The sequence below is a fragment of the Hesperophylax consimilis genome, chromosome 16 (genome assembly GCF_061612785.1).
Source record: "Hesperophylax consimilis isolate HC1 chromosome 16, BYU_Hcon_1.0, whole genome shotgun sequence".
Classification (NCBI taxonomy): domain Eukaryota; kingdom Metazoa; phylum Arthropoda; class Insecta; order Trichoptera; family Limnephilidae; genus Hesperophylax; species Hesperophylax consimilis.
The window spans coordinates 11,879,034-11,903,274 of record NC_142851.1 but is presented as its reverse complement, the minus strand read 5'-3'; the positions used below and the strand labels follow the sequence as shown (position 1 = coordinate 11,903,274).

At 32.3% G+C, this 24,241-nt stretch overlaps 1 protein-coding gene across 1 annotated transcript in view; it reads right to left on the bottom strand.

Annotated features, from left to right (window-relative positions):
* Window positions 1–24,241, bottom strand: part of Npc2b (Niemann-Pick type C-2b) — a 40,259-nt gene that overhangs the window by 1,724 nt on the left and 14,294 nt on the right. The window contains exon 2 of the mRNA XM_089640615.1: window positions 14,089–14,199. Coding sequence (XP_089496741.1) covers window positions 14,089–14,199 — 111 coding nt within the window. The remainder of the gene's footprint in view (window positions 1–14,088; window positions 14,200–24,241) is intronic.

The window sequence follows — 24,241 nt, the reverse complement described above, 5'->3', positions numbered from 1 at the left end:
CAGGCGTGAATATGGCCCAGTCAACATTAGTTTCTAACTAGAAAAAACTAATCAAGCCATTAATTTTTGTTTTTTTTGGGAACTTTTCATGACTTGTGGAAAGAGACACGTGTGGTACCAGTATTCAAATCAGGTGACTAACCTCTAGTAAAAAAATTAGAGACCAATTAGCTTACTATCATGTTTTGCCAAGGTTTTTGAATCTCTGAAATAAAATTAAAAAATCACACTGAACCCTTTCTCTGCGCCAGGCAATATGGGTTTGTTTCTTACAGATGTATCAATTCAAATCTTTTGGAATTTTGTAATTATGTGTACAATTCTTTTAATGAAAGATTACAAGTAGATGCAATTTATACCAAATTCCGAGCTTTTGATAAAGTTAACAACTCCATCTTACTAAAAAAGCTTGATCAAATAGTAATACACGAAGACCTGTTTCGCTGGGTGAAATCATAACATCCTCTATATTTGTAACTTCTGGTGTACCACAAGGGTCAAATATTGCCCCCCTGCTATTTCTAATATTCGTAAATGACCTTGGTTCAAAATTAAACTGTGATTATTCTTTTTTGCCAGAGAGAGTCGTTCGAATTTATGAAAGATTTTTTCATAATAACACGTAAAATAGATTTATGTGCCTTCGATTTTGCGCTGACAGGAGCCAGTGGAAAAGCGATATCCCTAATTTGGGCTGCGTTGTGAAGCGCAAAGCAGGAAGGGAAGCAAATGGAAAACAGGGAGGATAAAAGAGCCCGAGAGTTCAGATCTAGTCCCAACTGCTCCTAACTGTCTGGAGCCAGTAAGACTATGGCATCCCGAATTGGGGTATGTTGTGAGGCTGCAGGTATTGGGGAAGGAGATGGGGAAAGTTACCAAACGCGACTTAAGCCATATCAAGCAACGTTTCAATTCTGAATGGTGAGCAGTTGAGATCCTTTTGTGGTATTCACATAAAAAAGTCAGCTTGTTTTGTCAGAGAGCAACTTGACGGACGTAAATAATTCTCTTGGCGAGCTTAAAAAGGAACTGAAAATTCAGGCCAGAATATTAATTATATAAGTACCTACTCCTATGTAGAAAAAATGAAGGATAACCGCTAACATGTTTTTTACCACGTTAGTTTTGCAAATCGCGGATGATCTACAATATACACAATATTATGTACTAGCTGACGTGTACCCAGCGTTGCTCGGGGTCACGAATGGTTTGGAGTCAAGTTTTGAGATTGTGAATTCTTCACGGAGAAATCTTACTGAAATGAAATACTGTTCATTTATTAAAAATCTAATAAAATTCTCCGTTCAAACTCTATGTTCCTAATAAAATATTATTCAAAAGAAAAAAGTTTTATGCGTACGGCGGAACACGTGTTCATACAAATACTGATATACTTATATTGTAGCATTCCGTTGTGATATCTATTGGGAAAAGAACACGTGTTTTCGATATATTCTGAATATTTTATCAAGAACTTAGCACGCTGTCACTATTTTAACTGGATAATTTTTCTCCGTGTACTATACCTGTAAACTGGGTGAATTTTTAAGGTGGAAATAATAATATTGCAAATAATTAAAATGTTGACTTTTTATGTATCTGTTTCACTTGACCGTGCCATGTCTTCCTCGGGCGTCCCCAACTTCTAATACTATTCATACCACTGTCTAAACTCTCCTAGCACTAATAAGAACAAACTTTGAAATTTTCAGAGACATCGGTCCAGTAGTTTTCGAGTCTATAAGGCACACACATATGGACATTGCCTTTTATTTATATAAATTTTTGGAAAGCTTTTCAGGCGAAGTCTGATAAAAATATTAATTACAGGCAAATAGAATAAAATTGCGCAACAAGAGAACAGAGAACACGTGTGGTGCAAGTCACGTTACTAATAATCACTGATGTAATTCTTTGAAATTGATAGGTATTACTTTTTTTCTAAATAATGGTTGTAATAATGGACCATTTGTTTATATTAATCCTTTGTGTAATATCCTTTCAAGGGCGTTAAACAATAAAAAAAGTCAACACCATATAGCGAATAAAATCTACTTATCATTCATTTCAATTATATTCCAATGAAACAAGACTTAACCTGTTTCTTACGCAATAAAATAACATTATTTGTCTAAGAATATAATTTTATTTGTCTGATCTTTAGTGTGATATCCTTGTTATATCAGGGTGTATCAATTGAGAAGTCCAGCTCCTTTTTAAATATATTTTAACTGGACACTTTACACAATGTTATTAACTGCTTATATACAATACACTCGTCCTGTCACTCGTAACCACGAAATAGCGATCATAAATATACCATAGCAATGAAGAACAACGCCGTCCTTGCCACCGTCGCGCTCACACAAGCAAACATGCACACACACACGGAGAAAACTTATTAATTTATAAAAAATGTGGTTAAATGTTTCGTTTTCCTGTTAAAAACGGGACTAGAGACCTATAATGAATTGACAAATTTCATAACAAACTATCAGTAAAGCACGAATATGTTATGAGGAAGTCGTAACACGTGTAAAATAATAATATTTTCGCATCTCGTCCATTATAAGATAAGGCCGCCTGCGTTCAGATATATTCTGAATGACTAATGTTTTATTAGAAAAGACTCATGCAGTCACATTTATAACAGTATCCTAATAAAAAACCTCTATGTTTTTTCGTATATAGAAGACACTTAGAAAGTTATTTTAATGTATTGTGTTTCATATTTTAATGTATTGTGTGTCATATTTTAATGTATTGTGTTTCATATTTTAATGTATTGTGTGTCATATTTTAATGTATTGTGTTTCATATTTTAATGTATTGTGTGTCATATTTTAATGTATTGTGTTTCATATTTTAATGTATTGTGTGTCATATTTTAATGTATTGTGTGTCATATTTTAATGTATTGTGTGTCATATTTTAATTTATTGTGTGTCATATTTTAATGTATTGTGTGTCATATTTTAATGTATTGTGTGTTATATTTTAATGTATTGTGTGTCATATTTTGTCAATAAGGTTCTCAGATTTCTTGGGGTCGTCCAGTCGTCCATTTTGTCAGCATAATCATAGTCTTCTCTCCTCCATTCGTCTTGGAACCTTTGTAAAAAAATGACAATGTGAATGATATCGACGATTCTAAAAATTGTTTTGTCGGAAAAATGACATTACAGCGAACTGATGAAGCGCACAAACTGGAAAACTAGTAGTATTAATAACTTGTGTAAATGTTCTATTCAAGTTCTTTTGTCAGTTTAATTTTGTGAAACAACTGGACAATAATGATATAACAACAGAACTTTAATAGAGCCTTCACAGAATTTGAAAATCAACTTTTAAATTTGATGAATTGTTCAAATTCTGCGAAATAACCCGTCCTTCATTTCACACGGAGGAAAATGAGTGATGCTGATTTATTGAAAATCTCTTCAAATTATTATCCATACTGTTAAAAACGGGTCTGTAAACTGCTTCCTGATAAGGTATTTGAAAATCATAATAACACATGTTCATCCACCTGCGCTTGTCTTAATATATCAGGAGGAAATGCAAAAACGATAGGGCTTGTATGAACACGTGTTCGGATATCATTTTACGTTTTTCGTTAATGTCTACAATCCCGTTTTTAGGAATACGAATAATTTGAAAATATTTTTAATAAATTAGGAATATTTTTTATCACGAAGTTTTCTCCGTCAAAAGCGGTGATTTTAAATCATTTATTTATTTATTTATTTATTTACGGACAAATAGTCCATTAACAACATATTAATTACACGAATAAGTTTTATAAACAGAGATGACAGTGAAAGGAGAGCATATATAAATGTGGAGCGAAGACAATAACAATGACAATAATAATATAAAAGTAAGAATGGGAGATAATAATAAGTCAAAGCATGAAGATGGTTCAAAGGGCATTAGAAATTAGACATTGCGTATCGACTGTCGAAAGTTATTTAGGCATATACCACAAAATTCAATGCTTTGACTTGACAGTGAGTTGACAAGTCTCGACATTCTGGACAAAGGAGAATGGTATCCATAATTGGTAGAATGTTGATTGACGAACAGCAATTCATTATTTCGGAGTTTACGGGAAGGGATGTTGAATTGGATAAGTTGCAACAAAGCAGGTGAGTCTGTAATACCATTGATAATCTTAAATATGCAAATCAAATCAGTATCCCTTCTACGTTTCTCCAAAGAAGAAATGTTTAAAGTTTGTTCAACTTCATCATATGAGTACTCTCCTCTTTCAAGACCCAACCTCCAAGCGATTCCTCGTAGGAAGCGATGTTGTACGGATTCTATGTGACAGATGTGGACAGCATAGAAAGGAGACCAAATAACACTAGCGTATTCAAGGTGAGGGCGAACTAACGAGCAGTAAAGAGTTTTAAGGGTACTTATATGTTTAAAGTCAGAGGTTATTCTATGAACGAAGCCAAGTAGTTTAAGTGATTCATCATCAGTCGTTTTAGAGTTATGTATTCGTACAAAACAAGCCAGGCCAACCAACCAAAGTTCATGTCGTAAAAATCTCGAAAATATTTCATTATTTGACATATTTATAAAGTTACTAAAAAACTAGAACCTTAAAAAACTTACTAGAAACTAATACATCGTCATGTCGATAGGTACTTGAAATTAATTTCTTAATAAACAATGTGCAATATTTACAAAATACTTATAACCTTTGATGAAATTGTGAAAACTATCATAGATCCGTTAAACAGAAGCAGCAGTTCACGAGTTGTTTGAAACAATTTATACCTACACATTATATATTACAAGTGGGAAACTACCATATCTACGACATATTTGGAGTCGATTTTGAGGTATGACTTTTTGGATTTGAACTTTCGTTTTATTTATTTAATATTAACAGTTAATATAAATATACCAAAGACATGTAAAAATTACAAGCTTCTTAAATACAAAAAAATGTTATTAAAAGAAAATTAGTGTTGATTGAAAAATATGATGGTATAGTCCTCTTGTACCTACCTTCCGTGCTATTAAATAGATCCGCCGTTTCTATTACTAACTTCATTTTAGGTACAAGCTAGTGTTTGTTACATTTACTTCACACTTTATATTTAACCTTTACACTTTATACTTAACTTTATATTTAAGCAATACACTTTATACCGTATATTATACTTTAAACTTTATGCTGTATACTTTATACCGTGTACTCTTAACTATATTTTTATATTTATGTTAATGGCACAAGTCGTGTCGTTCGTATTTAAATAAATAAATCAATAAATTTTAACAGATTTTGGAACGCGTAGCTCTCATAGGTAAAAATAATTGAATAAATCTGGGCTATACCATTTACAATTTTGAACATAAATATTAAGTCCGATATAATTCGAGTTTTCGAGTAAATCGTATACAAATTTGGTATTTTTTGACAAATGTCTTTTAAAATGCGTCGAAGCGTAGACAAAGTGACGTAAAAGAAGTGCTCGAGCCGCTATTGTTATTGTTCCTCTTATCCTACTTGTATACCATCAAGGAAAATCTTTTCCAACAGAAAAATGATGACCATCATTGCAAACAAAGAACAGAACTACAAAGTTTTTACTACACGTGAGTACTAACAATATTGTTTCGACACGAGTACTAACAATATTGTTAGAACTCGTGTCGTTTCGTGAATGTGAAAGAATGGTGAAAGATAACAAAAATCACCAGTGATCTTACGCATTGTACGTGAATCAAATGAAATTGGCAGTAACCAGCATTAAATATACCTTCCTTTTATATATTTGCATTTTAATTATGGGGTCGAGGTCTCTTACAAAATAAACATCACTAATTTGCAATAAACAAAATCAAACATGACATTGAAATTTAGTCATTTATTAAAATTTATTGTGAGATAATTCACACGTCGTTGTTTTTCTAAAATTAAACTCAAGGTTTTTATGTTATTTTAATGTGTTTATTTTTTTGATGATGAGTTATTTTTTATCAATTGTGAAATAATATTTTCCTTGGACGAAAGCTGACATGAGTGACAAAATGATGAATGCTGGATTTTCTTAAGGCCGTCTGTTACAACGCTTGCTAGAGTAAAAGTAATTGCTAAAGTTAAATTTCATCAAAATGCGTTTTTCAATCAATTTAACTTGAGTTTAGCCTTTACTTTCCGAAAACTGATAGTTACTTGCAAATTTTGATACACTTGACAGTTCTGTTGGCGGAAAGGTACGGAATTACGCTCTTCAACATTACTTACGATTATTAGTCATAATGAATATTACAGAATATGATGACAGTGACGATGAATTTCTTATATTTCCTATATTGGGTTATTGTTGATATCATCTGTCGAAAGATCTTTTGTCACTTGGTGATGGTAGGAGTAGGAGAGGAAAAAAGCATAAATAAATAAAGTGATTTTTCTAACCTTCTAAAGAATGGGAAAATTAAAAAGCATGTTGCAATATAACTCTATTCGATGCAGTACCAGACCTTAAACTTTTGCTTGTTGGTTTCCGAATCTATTCAATTCGAATTCTTATTGAATAGAATAAATATCACTGACCACTAACATCCTAGTATCTACCTTCTTTGCAACCAGTTCAACTTCGAAATTTCTTTCGAAGAAAAATTGCTAGCCTTGTTCCCGTAATAATAAAATGTAATTATAATATCATAATTTTTAATAAGGTCATGTAGATAAACAAGTAGAACATATTTCTTCTTGATATATTTGAGAATATTTTTTTAAATCGTAGAACTTTGGCACGATACGAAAGTAAAAACCGCGGGATACAGTAAAGTTGTCTGTCATCATAGATCAGGGATCAAATCGTCGGTGTGGCAGCACCAAAAAATAATAGGGCATGTTTTTCACATAATTTTGAGGAATATTCTATTTTTTAGACTGGCCACACTATTACATTAGCAAAGCCATGCTTGAAACAGCGCGTGGACCTATTTAACATCCCTGTTACTTTAAATGACACATAGAATATAATTTTGTTCCATGATATTTCATGAAAATGAAAATTCAACATAACTTTAAAAAGTGATATAGAGTCATTAAAAGTTAAACAAAAACTAGGTTTAATAGTTACCTATGTAACCTTCATGACTTCACTTTTCATGACTTTATATCACTTTGTATAGGTGTGTTGAATTGTCATTTATTTTGATGACATACCCAGTTACCAAAAAGATTATAGATAACAGCAGATGTAAGGATAACTATATTATAAATAACCTTGTAAACTTACCTAACCTAACTAACCGATAAAATTATACAAAAACGGTCATAAAATAGGTTTATTACAGGTAAATTAAAATCGTAAAATACCTCTCTTATCTTAAATATCAGTACCTAATCAACTTATGCTTCTGACTTAAATATCACTTAATTCGTAATAAATTCAAGTAATTGAGTTAATTGCATAAAAATGCTACATTTTAAGTGGTTAATCGTAATGGTACTAAAAACAAATCATTAGTTTTATGGAATTGCAGTAAAATACTTAAATATCTTCCTATAAAATCTACTCCAAAAATAGAATGTGTTTATCAATTATTTATATAATTTTCAAGATAAGATTAGGAAACGATTTTAAATATGACCTCACTTAATTGTCTCAAAATAATCAAGACCTTCCTACAAAAATGCTCAGTTTTTTTTAATGTCAAACCGCACTCCTGTTACCAACCGTATAGAGCCAGTGAGACTATGGTATCCCCTATTTAGGTATGTTGTGATGCTGAAGATAGTGGGGAGGAGAATGAGATGGGCAAGGAGAAGGTAGGCAAGTACCGGGCTATACCGGCCAAAGTCATTTCAAGCAAGTTTTAATTATGAATGGTGGCTTAACACAAAAACGGCGCTATACAAGTCATCCAAGTATTATTATTAAATGCGATACTGAGAGCATATTCCACTCTCATACAAATAAATTCCAAGATGGCCATCGACATTGTATAGGGTTTTCCAATAAGAGGTGTTATTTTGATATTCAATCGTAAAATATCAATGGTTTCGTTGCTTGTGTGGCACGTAGCGCCATCTTGTTGAAAGCAAACGTTGTCAAAATCAATACCATCCAATTTCGGCCATAAAATAAATTATCTCTCGATAGCGCAATCCATTCACCGTTACTGTTGCTCCAGCCTCATTTTCGAAAAGGTAAGGTCCAATGAAACAGTCACACGTTGAGGATAGAGAGGCTTTTCAACAATAACTCTTGGGTTTTCGGAGCCCCAGATGCGACAATTTTGCTTGTTGACGAAGCCACCGAGATGGAAATGGGCCTCATCATTCAAGATGATTTGCATTTGATTCACTCAAGTGAATTTTAATAATTTTAATGCGTTGTTGAAGCGTGTATCGTTCCATTTTTATTAATGAAATAGTTTCTACTTGTCAAATGTCAAAAAATAACAGCGTCAAAAGTTACATCTACCGAAATAGCGGGTTATTCAAAAGAACACCTCTTATTGGAAAACCCTTCATTTAAATAAAATTTTTACACTATGGATTTTATTTATTTATTTTTATTGTTTATAAATTCATTTTCTTTAGTTATCTATCCCTAAAAACAATCGTATCATCCTTTGAAGTGTGATCAGAAAACTGATGTCGCCAATTTACTAAGTCATTAAACCTCTTAGGAATGTGGTATAAAATTGTTTGATATTTTGAACAGTGTGATAAATTTCATCAGTTTAAGAGACCACCAGACATGCCTGCCACGAACTTTCATCTCTGATAAATAATTTGCTATGAATATTCTGAATAATAATTATCATTTTCCAAATAACATCAATTCGAAATGAAATCCAATAAATTTAATCAAATTGTCGGCGCTGTCAGCCTCAAGGCATTTTTTTAGGAAGGTTTCGTTGAAATTGTCATTAGTAATCAATCATAAAAACATTGACACCAAACTACCAACATGCATCAACATCGAGTTAATTGATCATTGATTTATTTATGTGGCTATTGAATCTATTGTAAGAACTGGCGAGTTTAGGTAGGTAAACACAATTAAATAAATAAATATGCATTAGATTACACCATCTAACAAGACACCTGCGAGCCTCGTTTATTCATATTATCAAACGAGCTTTTAATAACATTGTTATAAAAGCAGACAACAACATGGAATCGCGCTGCTAGTCGACATAAAAATAATTCACTACAATTATAAAATCAATACAATGAAATTTTAAAATTCATCCTTTCCAAAACCATTTGCGCTTTCACAGCCATAAGAAACGCGTCCTTTAGACTTCGTACTTTCCCACAAGACTATAAAATCAAAGTCGTTATTCTCATCCCCAAACCTGGCAAAGACCCCCTTCTGGTCCAAAACCACAAACCAATCAGCCTCCTTCCATGTGCAGGAAAAATAATAAAAGAACTCACTGCAAAATTCACAATAAAAAATAGTGTGGAAAATTGCCCGGTAAATGTGTAGGATTTATAACCAAGTTGTTTCAGAGAATTTGAACAAATCATCAAATTTAAAAGTTGATTTTCAAGTTCTGTGATGGTTCTATTCAAGTTCTGTTATTATTTCAGTTTTGTGAAATAACTGGCCAACTTGAAAATCGACTTCAAAATTTGATGAATTGTTCAAATTTTTTTTTGAATTTCTTCGAAACAACCCATCCCTAGTGAACACAAAAAACAAATACAATGGACTCCATGTTTACACGGATTCGAAATAACACGGTGCTACATTTCTCGTATGTACGTGTTACTAATCAGTATGTACTATGCGTAGAGAGGTATGGGGAAAGCGGGGTGAAGGAGGCCCACTAATATTGTAATAATAAACATGGAAATCATTTTATAATAAATGATTCCAACGAGCTCTACAATTTAAAAGTGTTTTTGCCGCTTGTATGGCTGGTTTCCAAGGGTCGTATAAGGAACTCACAAAAATACTAAAAAAACATAGATCAAACAGAATTTTTGTTTAAATCTATAAAATCCGAAAAATTGAATATAAATAGCGATGATGCATGTCGTACCAAATGTGGGTAAACGGTTTCATATTATATTATTTGACAGTGATAGTGAATAATCATTTTTTTAAATAAAATTAAAATACAGTAAAAAATAATTGTATTTTATTTTTTGAAATTCTGAATTTATTTTTTACAAGGAAATCTATCCACCATTATTTTTATTTTTTAAGTGTTTTTTTTTTACACTGTTTAATTTATACACGGTATTGCGTGGAACGGTGACCGGATAACTCATCAAAATGTTAATTCATCACATCTTTAAAAAGTTACATAAAGTCATGGAAAGTGATGAAACAAAAACTTTATTAACAGGGTTAAGTAGGTTAGGTTAAAAAAAAATTTCATCGTTTCTAATGACTTTATATCACTTTTTAAAAGTGTGTTGAATTGTCACAGTGTTGAGTTATCATGGAACCGCGTGGAACGTATCCACCGTGTAAAAAAAAGCCCAGTGTAATACAAAACAAAGCTAGCAGAGTCTGGGTACCTATCTATAAGCATAAAAAGCATTGAAGACGTTTCACAGTCTTATGCTGCGTATACATTTGTGAGCGGAAACGCAACCCGAACCTCGAATGTGGGAAAGGAACGAAGCAACCGTAAGCGGCGTTTGGCACCATTTGCTGTTGTTATTTTCCTTTCCCATAATTCGAGGCTCGGCTCGCGTTTTGGCTCGCAAATATATTCGCGCCGTTAGAAATGTTTCTAGTATAAAAGTTTTATTTATTAATACATAATTTTGATAATATCTAACATTGACGCCGGAAAGGCAAAATGACGTAAGCGACAATTTAGTCAAAATGAGTTAATCATACAGTTTTGATCGGACAAAAATTCTCATCAAAACTCTATGATTAACTCATTTTTTACTAAATTGTCGCTTACGTCTTTTTGCATTTCCGGCGTCGATATGACAATGCTATTTTTTTTACGGACTTTGAAGTGCTGCTTCATTAAAAAAACGGTGTTACACGAATTATTTTAACAACGAGTCGATTTATAAGTTGCTTGTATTTTTGTGATTAGCAAGGCAGTTTTTTTTCCAATAATTAAAACTAATTAAAAATAGTAAACGCTATTTTTATATGTCATCGTTTTATTTTGCCGTATAAGTAAATGTACGTCTACAATTTTTCGGTTTGCGACAATATGGTTTAAGAAATAATGATGGTGTATGGATTTAAAGTAAAAATTTACCACAATTTTATTTTGAGCGAGTTTAGGAATTGAAGGTTTGCAGAATAAGCCCATTCGGGCACAAGGAATTCGCTTAAGGATTTTAAACCCGTCTCCCAAATTAATAACGAAATACATAGTATCAGTTAAAACAAAACACAATCAAGATAATATTGTCCATATCCAATTACGTATTAGATCGGAGATTCCGCCTCGTCAATAAGCCTTTTAATAAACCCAAAATTGATTATGTGAAACTCCAGAAAAAAGCAGAGTGACATCACACGTTAATGTAAACAGTAGATAATATCTAGTAGATACCAGTATCAAAATATATTGTAGCAAACTACAATCTAGAATCTTCCTGCAGATCACGGTGATTTGAAAGAGATTGTATCGGATGAGATTGGCTGATATAGGTTTTGGATAGTGGAAGTAGAGATTCAAGATACGATGCGCATTGTATGATTGTACCAGTGCGTGGACACTTGTACACACAACTGTACATTGTACACTGTATGACTATACCTGTACGTATTCAAATGTAACTACTGCCAACTGATCCTAACGATCCAACTTTACACTGTACGACTGTAACTGTACATGTACAAATGTATGTACTCGTATATATATATCGCCTGTCTGGAATCCCAAATACACTTAATATGTCAATAATATAGAGCGCATACAAAATAAATTCATTAAGTACCTAGGTTATAAATACAACAATAATTATATCTGCACTCTCCAATCCCTGAAATCCAGGCGAACGGTAGCTGACATGACATTTCTCCATAAAATAATACACAACGAAATAGACTGCTCAGAACTTCTATCCCAAATAAATTTTAACACCCCATCTAAAAGAACTCGACACAAACAACCTTTTTTACACAACTAGTAATAATAAAAACGCTGCAGCCAATTCCCCTATTTCTCGCATCCTTCAAACATTCAACTCAATTCAAACAAGCACAAATACCGATATATTTTTTGATTCTCTCCCTCTATTTAAGAAAAACTTTTTTAGCACACTGAATTCGCCCACATAACACATACAACCACACACAGACACACATGCACACGTACACACACACACACAAACACTCACACACACCTCTCTCCTTCCCCAGCACACTAATTTAACTTAACTTAAAAATGTAACTTAACCGTAAAATGTATAATATACCTCATATGCATATATGTCAGCGACATGTCATTGGTACCAATTATTGTACTAACTTTTATAATTTTGTAACTATTGTCATCTATGTAATTATGTACTGTTTGTTTCTGCAATAAACAAAAAATATAATATAAAAAAATATAATATAATATATCTAATTGATCCTGACGACCCAACTCCGACTGATATGTTTTTATGTGAATACCGCTCAAGAGTCTCAACTGCTTTCAACCATCTGGTGGTGCTAGAAAGGATATTTTCATCCCCAATCGGGGTATTGTATTGTGATGCTGAAGGTAGCGGGGAGAGGAAAGAGATTAATTTGAGGAAGATGGGAAAGTACCTGTCGATGATTTTAAACAACGCTTCAATTCTGAATAGTGGTTTTAGGTACACCAGAGCGATACTAAAAGTATCTTCCACTCTGGAACATGCAGAAGATACCCTACATATTAATTTATTGAATCAATTGTAAAACAACTCAAATAAGGTAACAGGTAACAGGCTCCAGCTTGTGTGAGATGTCCACATCACTTAAAAGCTAGCATCATACGAGCGTTTTACTCTCATGCGGTATTTGGGCGTGGCCTATTCCCTGTGCTACGGGGGGGAGGGAGAGCGAGCACGGAATATAATTGATTTTTACGGGATCTGTCACCTTGGAAGCCTACAGCCGCATGACCACGGGAGCTGCCGTGGTCACGCAAGAGAGGAGGTAACACCTTTTCACATATCGCTCGGCTAGCAGATCTCAGCTTGTCATCTAGGCCACGCCTACACGTATAATATATTATCTGTCTCGTATGAAATTACATGGCAAACGATATGGTGGTGTAGACCCGAACTATATCCGCAGTATTCGTTTCGAGCTTCAGCATAGGAATTCATACAATCATTACGCCGTTTCACGAAAGGGGTAGGCAGAGATAATAGATCGCCATCCCACTATGATGTAATAAGACACAACCACACTATAGGTATTGTAATTTTATGCATTAAGTATCCGGGGGTTTAGGATCACAAGGGGCCCAAAAAAACATAGTTATGATAAAGATTGGAATGTTCATATGCCTAACTCTCTTAAACGGCTGTTTTTACGAGATGAATAAAAATGATTATAATATGGCATTACCGAAACCATGCTTAATCAACATGCTATTCAAACTACTTTTGTAGAAAGGCCCCTTGTGATCTATTATAACCGAGTTTTACTATATAACTGAGTTTTACTAAATAACTGAGTTTCATTATATAACTGAGTTTTATTATATAACTGAGTTTTATAATATAAGTGAGTTTTATTATATATGTGAGTTTTATTATATATGTGAGTTTTATTATATAAGTGAGTTTGATTACACAAGTTAGTTTTATTATATAACTGAGTTTTATTATATAACTGAGTTTTATTATATAACTGAGTTTTATTATGTAACTGAGTTTTATTATGTAACTGAGTTTTATTATATAACTGAATTTTAAAACCCTAGTGTAAACAAATAAATAAATAAATTGAAGCTCAAAAAAACTCTGCCTCATTCACATTCACATAAGATTTTCTCACACATACTCCTGTTATTTTGACATACATACATTTGTTTTAGATACGAAATCAAGGACGGAAAATAAGTGACTAGCTCGCTTCATTTTATCTTAATTGTATGTTATATAAAAAATAAAAATGTGTTTCTTACTTGGAGTAAATTTGATGTCTACTGTGATTTCGGTCTTCTTGCGAAGTTTGCATGGTGGCTTCTTGCAGTTGCCAACTTTAATTCTTTCCTGAAGGTTGTCATAGTTTCGACCTGAAAACAAAATATTTCGTCTATTAAACATGATTTGTGATAATAATACTATTCATTATTCATAATGTTATAAACAGTAAGCAGTTTAAAAACGAAAATTAGCAGAGGGAGGTATTAATATATGTATTTGCCAATACATTTAGCTAAATGAAAATACCCTCCATTTCTTAGGCGAAGATAAAGCTAAATCACTATTTTTATTAATCTTTATAAAGAATTCGTATACATTATGAATACCATAATACATTTAGATAAATTGAAGGTTTTCCTATCGTTTCGCTAGAGTAGAATACAATTTAAAAAAAAATACTCAATAAAAAATATAAATGTCAACTACTAAAAATGATTTTTTGTCAATAGAAATGTATGAACGCGTATAGGAAACAACTTTTAAAAGTATAGATAGAGTATTATAGCTAAGATTATCTGTGACAGTTTCAATTGACTAACTTTTTTGCTTTCTTACAAAATTATTTACAAAATAAATAAAAACCAGTTTTGTGCTTGAAATCGAACGTTTCTAGACTCCGTTTGTCAAGTGACTTTAATGCCTATTACATACAATATAAGGTATACCATGAATATACACATTTTTGGCTTGTAGTTTCCTCTTAAGAAATATGTAGGGATGTTTAAATGTTTAAAAGACAATAATATGTACATACAGTCAATGGCGGTTATAGACTCTTTGTGAGCTTGCATGGTAAGAATTGAAAAATACGACATTTTGGGGTAGCTTAAAATATTTTATTTTTTAAAACTTGAAACTTTGAAAAAAAAAATAATCTACAACATATTGATAATATCGTATTTTTCAATCTTAGCACTCTAGTTCACTGAAAAGTGAGTCGTGGACATTATTTACTATAATATCTTTACAATAAAGGAGAAAATCTGTTTGTTGGAACAGAAAAATCTCTCGAACGGCGAAAATATTTTTTTATCCGTCTGGAACTCGCCAAAACGTGTTCATTGTGAATTATGTACTTTAAATAGTAATTAATTTAAGACAAGAAGCCGCATATTTCGTCTAGTAATAAAACGCGAAACATCACGGGATTCAAAATTAAAAAGAGAAAATAATAAGTAAGGATACACTCATTCCACGTACGCAACGTATGCATTACTACGTTCCCATGCCGACATGCACATTTGTCCTACCCACAAAACGTAAATTTGAATCGTAGTAATGCGAAATTCAACCTATTTTTCCTCATAAATTATTTCGTAACTACTTACAAAATTTATTATCTATATTTATCATCAGCTACCATTTTTACAACAGTAAACGTCAAACAAACAAGAGTGGGGAGCTTAGGCTGCGTTGCGTGTGAGAAGTAATGTTTGTAGAAAATGTATAGATCGTCCAGATAGTATAAAGCGTTGCGTACATTGCGTACGTGGGCCCGGTGAGTCCTTACTTTTATGAATGTTTGAATATTAGAATGTTACGAATCACATCACATCCGAAATAATATTGTTTCACGATTCTTCAATTAGAACCACACACCTTTTTAAATGAAGACCGCTTAGTGGCTGAGTTGACAAATAATGCGTCGGGTTCCCACTCAGGTTCAAATTTATCCACTAGCTAAGTACTCCATCATTTCAAAATCAACTTTTTTTTACTTATGATGATCGTAATAGGAGTTTTTGTTATATTTTTAGATTATTTGTAACTCTTTTCTACTTATGAAGATTGTAATAGGAGTTTTTGTTATATTTTTAGATTATTTGTAGCTTTTTTCTACTTATGAAGATTATAATAGGAGTTTTTGTTATATTTTTAGATTATTTGTAACTTTTTTCTACTTATGAAGATTGTAATAGGAGTTTTTGTTATATTCTTAGATTATTGGTAACTTTTTTCTACTTATGAAGATTATAATAGGAGTTTTTGTTATATTTTTAGATTATTTGTAACTTTTTTCTACTTATGAAGATTGTGATAGGAGTTTTTGTTATATTTTTACATTATTTGTAACTTTTTTCTACTTATGAAGATTGTAATAGGAGTTTTTGTTATATTTTTAGATTATTTGTAACTCGGGAAAGTTGATCTATCTTTAAAAAAAAAATCAAATGACACAAAATTATCATTGATTTGTATGTACACAAGTAGATATTAGGTAGGAAGGAAAAAAATTCAAGGTAAATAGCACTTTGTGGCATTGAATATGCAAACATGGAAATCCTTTTGGTTTAGAAGTTAGAAGCAAAACCGATGAACGCGCAGAATACTAAATGAGCGTAGCCATTATTAAAATGGTTAACATTGCTGCCTTCTTACGTGACATGCAAAGACTATAAATTAAGGAATTATAAAAATTATATTACGTCTTTCTATAAAAAGACTTACGAGATTATTTTTTAGATTTAGATAAACACGGAAGCGAAGTGTTCACCATACACGACACCTTGAGTAAATACTCACAGTAATCTCCAACTGGCATAAAAGAAGAATATCAGAACCACAGGTTATCCGGGGGTAAAGTGCACAAACTTCGATAGTCGATTCTACATGATTTGCCAATTTTGCCTTTGCGGACATATGCATTAAGGTTCAAAAAATTTAAACAGGTTATCCAGGGTAAAGTGCACAAACTTCGTTAGTAAGTGAGTTAGTTAGTTATGTGCATATATCTTTATGATATATACTTCTACATGATGGTAGAAGTATATTTCATAAAGATAATCCCTAAAAAAACCTAAAATGACTGACACTGACCAAATATTTACATGTTTGACGTACTAGATTTAAGACAAATATCCATAAAAACACTATTAAGTACAATTTTGACCAAAAAACTAAATTTCTACAAAACCAAAGTAACATTAATAGACCAGTTAGACGAGCGCACAGATAAAACATAAAAACTCCATCGATAAGCACAAGCTTTGGACAAAGATACCACAAATACCTCTTACTCTTGAACAAACATTATTTCACAAACAAAATTAAGACAAATTAAGAGTTAATGAACAAAAAAGAATATATTACAAAATGAATTTATCTTAAAAGAATAAAAAATATACATGCCTAGTACACAATATACACAACAGGACCCTTTTACTTTTACTTTTATTTGTGGTATTTAAAAAAAAATAATAAATAAATACATATTGCTTAGTTTTATAACTGCCTAAAATATTTCATATTTATTTCTTTGCTTTATTTTATTTCATTTAAATTCGTTTAAATTTAAATAATTTCAACACAATCCATTTTATTTATATACATAATTTGTCAGATAATATTGTAAACCTAGTGAAGTTCACATTACCAAATAATCTTCTATATAAATAAAAATGTAAATGTTCGTTTGTTCAAAATCTTAAATGTGTGAAAGATCTTCACTGATTGCTTTGAAATATTGACACAACTTTGCATTCGAATACGCGTGTGTTTTTATATACCTATATGAAACAGAGATGTCACCGGTCACAGATAAAAAACATGATTGTAAAACACACTGACCCACAGCAACGCGTGGCGGGGTACAGCTAGTATTTTATAAAAATAACAATTAAACACAAAAAACATTATAATAATGCCAATGCAATGATCAACGTTAAACATTAAAATGATTGAGTAATCATTTTAATAATTTACATTGATACATTCTGTGATCAGGTAGTGTGTAGGTTTGGATGTACAGTTTACAGACACGACAAGTAATTGTAAACTTAGCGTGCAATCTTGGAGTAAAGTTATTAGTCAATGCGCAATAAATCTAACGCAAAGTATAAATTGCGTTTTAATTGATAATGCGTACAATATTATTAATTCACAAATGGACGACATTGTGGTACCTACCCATAGCAGAATCACAAAATGGTTTTGATAAACCATAAATGTTAAGATTGTATTGCATAAATTTATTTTAACCGTTGTACTAATTAGATTCTTATACGCCTGTTCAACGTTGGTATGGTAAAGCAGGCCTTGGCCCGGCCTGGTTGACGGCCGTTTTAACAATTCAAAAGCCTTAGAAATTAGTCAAGCTTTTCGATCTTCCGTTTTACGTGCCGCATTATATTTATAGGTAAGGGGTTAACCTTTATTTTAAATGTTATATTACCACTTATAGTCTTTGGTCAACATTATTTAGTGCCATTTAGTAAAATCATCTCAGTGCTGTTTTAGTCACTGCATGTTACAGCCTTTTTCCTTCAAAGCCAGTTTCTGACCTCGGAATAAATTACAGGTCATTTCAAGAATGTTGACCCAGTGCGTTGAATGCCCTAACTGGGTCGATGCCCTGTCCCCAAATGTTGTAATTTTTGAGTTGTATTAATTTTAGAATTGGAATTCCCTTTGAATCAATAGATTATGATTTGTATTACATTCATTGAAATTGTTGAAGATAAGTGACTGAAGCAAAAAATTGCAAATTATCAGTTAGATATCCCTGATACATTTGTTGACATACTGTCATGTTCCCACCATAAGATCAAGGTTCCCTAGAATGTTTTATTGTGATAATTATATTACGGTTTCAGGCTATTATTCCATTATAAATATATTACACACCATTGGTAATTCTTGTGCTATGTTAGCTGATGTTTTAATATGCCTCTATTGAAGTATAAGGCTGTACTAATTCAACATTTTAGCAGTGCATATTTTAACTAGGTCACTGAACAACCGGTTTTTGTTTTGGTTTTTGTTTTTTCTTCATTTCTTTCATTAACTTTGTACTACAATGCATATTATTTTCTCTTTTGTCTCGTTTATTAATATAATCTTATATTTATTCTTTTCTTTCTTCATTTCTTTCATTTACCTTGTACTATAATGCATATTCTTTTCTCTTCTTTACTAATATAATCTTATATTTATTATTTTCTTTCTTCTTTCCATATTCAACTTCAAGTTGAACTCTTTTTAAAGTGTAATTTATTTTCTTTATTGATATTCAGTTGTTTAGTGTCCTATAGGGGGCACGATTGATCGGAATTAGTAGGCTTAGAATTGCTTTTAATTCAGCCTCACAATATTCTCCAACGGGGGTGCTTAACCTTTCCTCATCTGTGGTGTGTATTTATATACTACTATTTATATACTAAACATTGCTTTTAATAACTTTAATAACTCTATAAATATAATAAATTCTGGGTTCAGATTTTAGGTATTCCCCCGTTATACATTTTTGCACTGAATTAAAAAATAACTTTTTACATAGTCTTAAAATTTAATTAAAAATCAGAGATTTTTGTTTAAAATCGGGAACAAATTCACCAATACAATCAACCGTGTGACACTGTTACGCGAAGAGTGTGCGAGGAAATGACACGCTATTGATGTCCCGCTTTAGTTCGCTATGCGGGAACATGAGAAATCCACACGTCCGCAGTTGTGTTTTGATTTAGACCATCGATACCTACGACCGAATAGCTGTGTGTGTGTGCCAGCCGCCGAGCCGCCAGTCAGTCGGTCGCGGACCGTCGTTAGATGTGGACCCCTCGCACGTTTTTTTAGCATCTGCCGATGGTTTTTTCATGTTTTCAGCAATTAAATTACAATTATTATCACTTTTGATATAAAATATAATAAACATAAGCGATTAGCTATGAATATTTATATTTTTCCGATATTAAATCGCTTATGTTGATATGTGTATTGACTACACAGCACCGGAACGCGTGGATTTTTTTAGCACAGTAAGGGAAAGGTTAAGCACTGGCTCCGAGCAGCGGAACTCTTATAATTTTTACGTCCCTTATAGACTCAAAACTACTGAACCGATTTCGCTGAAAATTTCAATGTTTGTTCTTATTAGTGTCAAGAGTGTTTAGAAAGTGGTTTGAATGGAATGAGAAGTAGACCGAGGAAGACTTAAAGCATTATCTCTGCATAGGAATAAGATACGGAGTCGAATTAAATACTATAATTAGGGTTTTTAACAATAACAATCTGGACATATAACATGATACTACTTGAAGAGAATGGTAGACAAAGTCGGGGACGCCCGAGAAAGATATGAATCAAATAATTATTTGTTGTAAAATGAGGCGTAGGTGATGAAGGAAGAACGAGGTGGAAGGAGAACGTATGACTTGGAAGTGAATAAAACGTGTACTAACTACAATACAATAATATTATTACCATATTAAAAATGCATTCAGTTCTCAGGTACTTTAGAATTCACAGCCTAAAAATTTTACCCCAAACCATTTATAAGTCCACGAACAACGCTGGGTACGTCATAGAGTTATTTATAAACTCACCTTTGATTTTTCAAAAAAGAATAAGAACATGTAATAATAAGTGGGTATTCGGTTAAATTTTTCAGGAATGTGACTCATTTCAATTGACGAACTTCATTTAATTAGCCATATCCAAAATGATAATCACACAATCAACATTAGATAAAATCACATCATTTTTACGTCAATCGCTATTTTCACAATATTACACATATCTGACCAGTTAGGGCTTGTCTTGCTTGTAACTTAATGGCACGAATACATTTGCGAGCCGAAACGCGAGCTGAGCCTCGAATTATGTGAAAGAAACGAAGTAATGAAAAATGGCGCCAAACGCCGCTTGCGGTTTTTTTTTTTTTTTACTTTATTTATTTTCATTTCTTTACATATATTATACATAACAATAGACAGTAAATAATAACATAATATATATATTACCAAATTGTATACACAAGAAATGAAAACCCACTAAGGCACTGCCTGAGTGTGGGTAATATAAAACCATTACTATATTTCAAGTACCTAAGTATAATATATATAAGTAGAAAAAGTTTTTTTTTGTTTGTTTATAGTTATTATAAAAGTAAAGAGAAAACATTATGTACAATAGTTTATAATGTTTCAGCAAGTGAGTTGTAGAAAGGATCAATAAATTTATATAAAAAGCGTTTCAATATCTGCGTCATTCAGCCATAATTTTACCTCCTTAACATATTCTATTGTTTTATTTATCATTTGAGTTTGTAGTGGTAGAAGGTTAAATGTACGAGGACCAATGAAACTGCTATGTGTCTGCATTAATTTAGTATTTGTTTGGGGGGTGTAAAATATATTATTTGTTCTTTTGCTCATTCTGTTTTCATTTATTTGGAAATTATTTTTGTTTTTAAATAAATATTTCACAGTTTGTAATATAAATAATTTACGAATGTTAAATAATTTAGATTCTTTGTATAATAGGTCAGTCGAGAATGTTTTATTTTTGTTATATATGACTTTAATTATGTGTTTTTGAATTATTTGTAGGGGCTTAATAAATGTATCAGGTGCACCACCCCATCCTATTATGCCATAAGTGATTGCAGATTGCACTAGGGAGAAGTAGATCATTTTCACTTTTTCAGCGTTTAAAATTTCCTTGAGTCTATAAAATATGTAGGTAAGATATCTTAGTTTAGAAGTGGTTTGAATAATATGTGATTTCCAATTAAGAATAATATCTATTGATACTCCTAAATATTTTATATTTTTGACATTAGCGAGTTCGTTGCACAGGAAGCACATTTCTTGATTGCAAGTTGTATTATGGATTCTAATTTTAAGGTTGTCTTATGGTTTGTTTTTTATGTTTTTATAAAAAGGTAAGTAATATGTTTTGCTGTAATTTAAGACAAGTTTGTTGTATTTTTACCTTTTAGAAACAAGTGAAATACATACAGTTGCTTTCGGTTACGTTTGCTTCGTTCCTTTCCCATAATTCGAAGTTCTGCTCGCGTTCCGGCTCGCAAATGAATAGAAAGCATTACGTAGTATAATATGCAGATATGCACCTACATAAAAACCACAAAGACGTCACTTCTTTAATCTGTCACTAATTTATTTGTCTTATTATATTTCCAACACAAATAGATCAAGCTTGTAAATATTCATAATATTAGGGCTGTGCCATCCACCATAAATTTAAGTGTTGCATAGTTCTGCTTTTTATATCGAAAAAACGGCCCGGAACGTAAACATAAAAATAAAAGAACACCTGAGGTGTTTAAATAATAATGCTTTTTCAGAATTCGCGAATCATCTACTAGAAACTAACCATTCATTTGATAAAACCTCTGGGACTACAATATTACATAAAAATGGAATTGGAATTAGGTTAAACAATTTAGAAGCCCTCGAAATTAAAAAAAGCCGTCAATAATAAATCAAAGATAATCAACAATCAAATCAATTTAACTAGTAGTCCAATATTTAATTTATTCCGTTAACCTCTGATAAAACTGTTTCCTCAATTCCCCCTCCCTTCTTCCCATCCTGTAATCAGTATACATCCTTTCTCGTTCTAGCACTAATAAGGTATCTGCTCTTTTATTTCTATTTCTTTCACTCGTGTATTTTATTTCTATCTCTTTCACTCATTGTTTTATTTTCTTCTATATATATGTGTCTGTATGAAAATAACTTTAGTTGATATAATAAGCCCTGATGAAGCTTGAGCTAAGCGAAACCTGGTTGGCTGTTAATATTAATTCAAAATAAAAGTGGTGTTTTACAAACTGTATTTTTCATTAAATATAAAATGTCACATCACAAAGTGTTTGCTTCCTTCGATAAAAAAATAAAACAAGTTTTAATGTTTAATTCAGGGGGGATTTTGTTGTTCAGTTTATTCGTAAGAGAAAAGCGGTCCTCTAAACGAGGAAACTTTGTTTGCCGTAATATCAAAGTCAATTCACTAACAACAGCAGGAGTTGGAAAAATGGTTGGTTAGGAATTTAATTCTTGCCCACACGTCTTGCTTCACCCACATTGTTGTTGTTTATTGTTTCTTTACATTGTATCTTTTTTTAAGTTGTGACGAGCTTGTGTTGGGGTTTCAACAATCCATGCATGCTATTTTGTTATTCATCAACTTCTACTTGATTCACTTGATCGTCCTATAATATATTTCTGGAACCCCCAAACTTCTAACACTCAATTTAACAATAACTTTATGTTCTACGTGCCTTAACCATATAAGTGTTATTTTCGTAATCGTGTTCACTGTTCATTGCGTTTAGGTAACTGACCTTGCCAAAATTTGGGAGCTCCAAGTTCATAATTTGATCATGCAAATGTTATGATTCAAGTTTGGTGTCAGAACAAGCTGATGATGTAAGCATAATGAGTAAGATCAAGAAAGGGACGCTTAGATGGTTTGGGCATGTAGAGCGAATGAACGAAGAAAAGGCGTGTAAGGAGAATATACGATGCAAATGTGAATGGTAGCAGAAGTCGGGGACGCCCGAGGAAGACATGGCACGACCAAGTGAATCAGACACTTGAGTCGGGCCATGTCAAGAGTCAGAATAATAGAAGATTATGTATGAGACGATGTATGAATTTGAATGAGGCAAGGAGTGTGTGCCAAGACCGAGTTGTTTGACGGACCGTCCTCTCTGCCTACCCCTGCGGGGAAACGATATGATGAGTTAGTTGATTAACGGTGCGTATATTTTCATCATAGAGTTCATTAAGTTCAGCACAGCCCTGCGTGTTATCTCGTTTACTTGGTATTCAGACGCAATTACAATTAAAATTATTTCTGGTTTTCCATAATGTGTCTTAGAAATGTGGTAGTACCTGGAAAAAACAGAATTTATTGCTACTCATTTAGTAGTGGTATTGCTTTATCATCTGATGGTGGGCTTCCATGCAATCATGATGACCCTTTATCACACGGGTCGGTAAGCGCTCGACATAAACCGAGTGCTTTAAGACCCTGCGCAGAAAACGGTGTTCCTTGTAGTGAGGTAACGGTTTGCAGCGCAGTTCAGTGTGGAACATTTCTGCGCAGTCTCTTGCAGCATTTGGTTTATGTCGATTGCTTAACGACCCGTGGGGAGACGGGCTAATAGTTCAAAACCAAAATTTTCTCTGAAACCATAAGATTTGTAATAGACACTTGAATAAATACCTATTTAATTGTAAACCATATATACCAGGCGTATCCAGAAAGTAAGTGTACTTAATTTTTGTAGGTTACAATTTTTTTTATTGAAACAAAAAAATTACGTGGTTACCGTAGTACAAATGTAAGCTATTTTTAGACATAGTCGCCATTCCTCTCAATGCA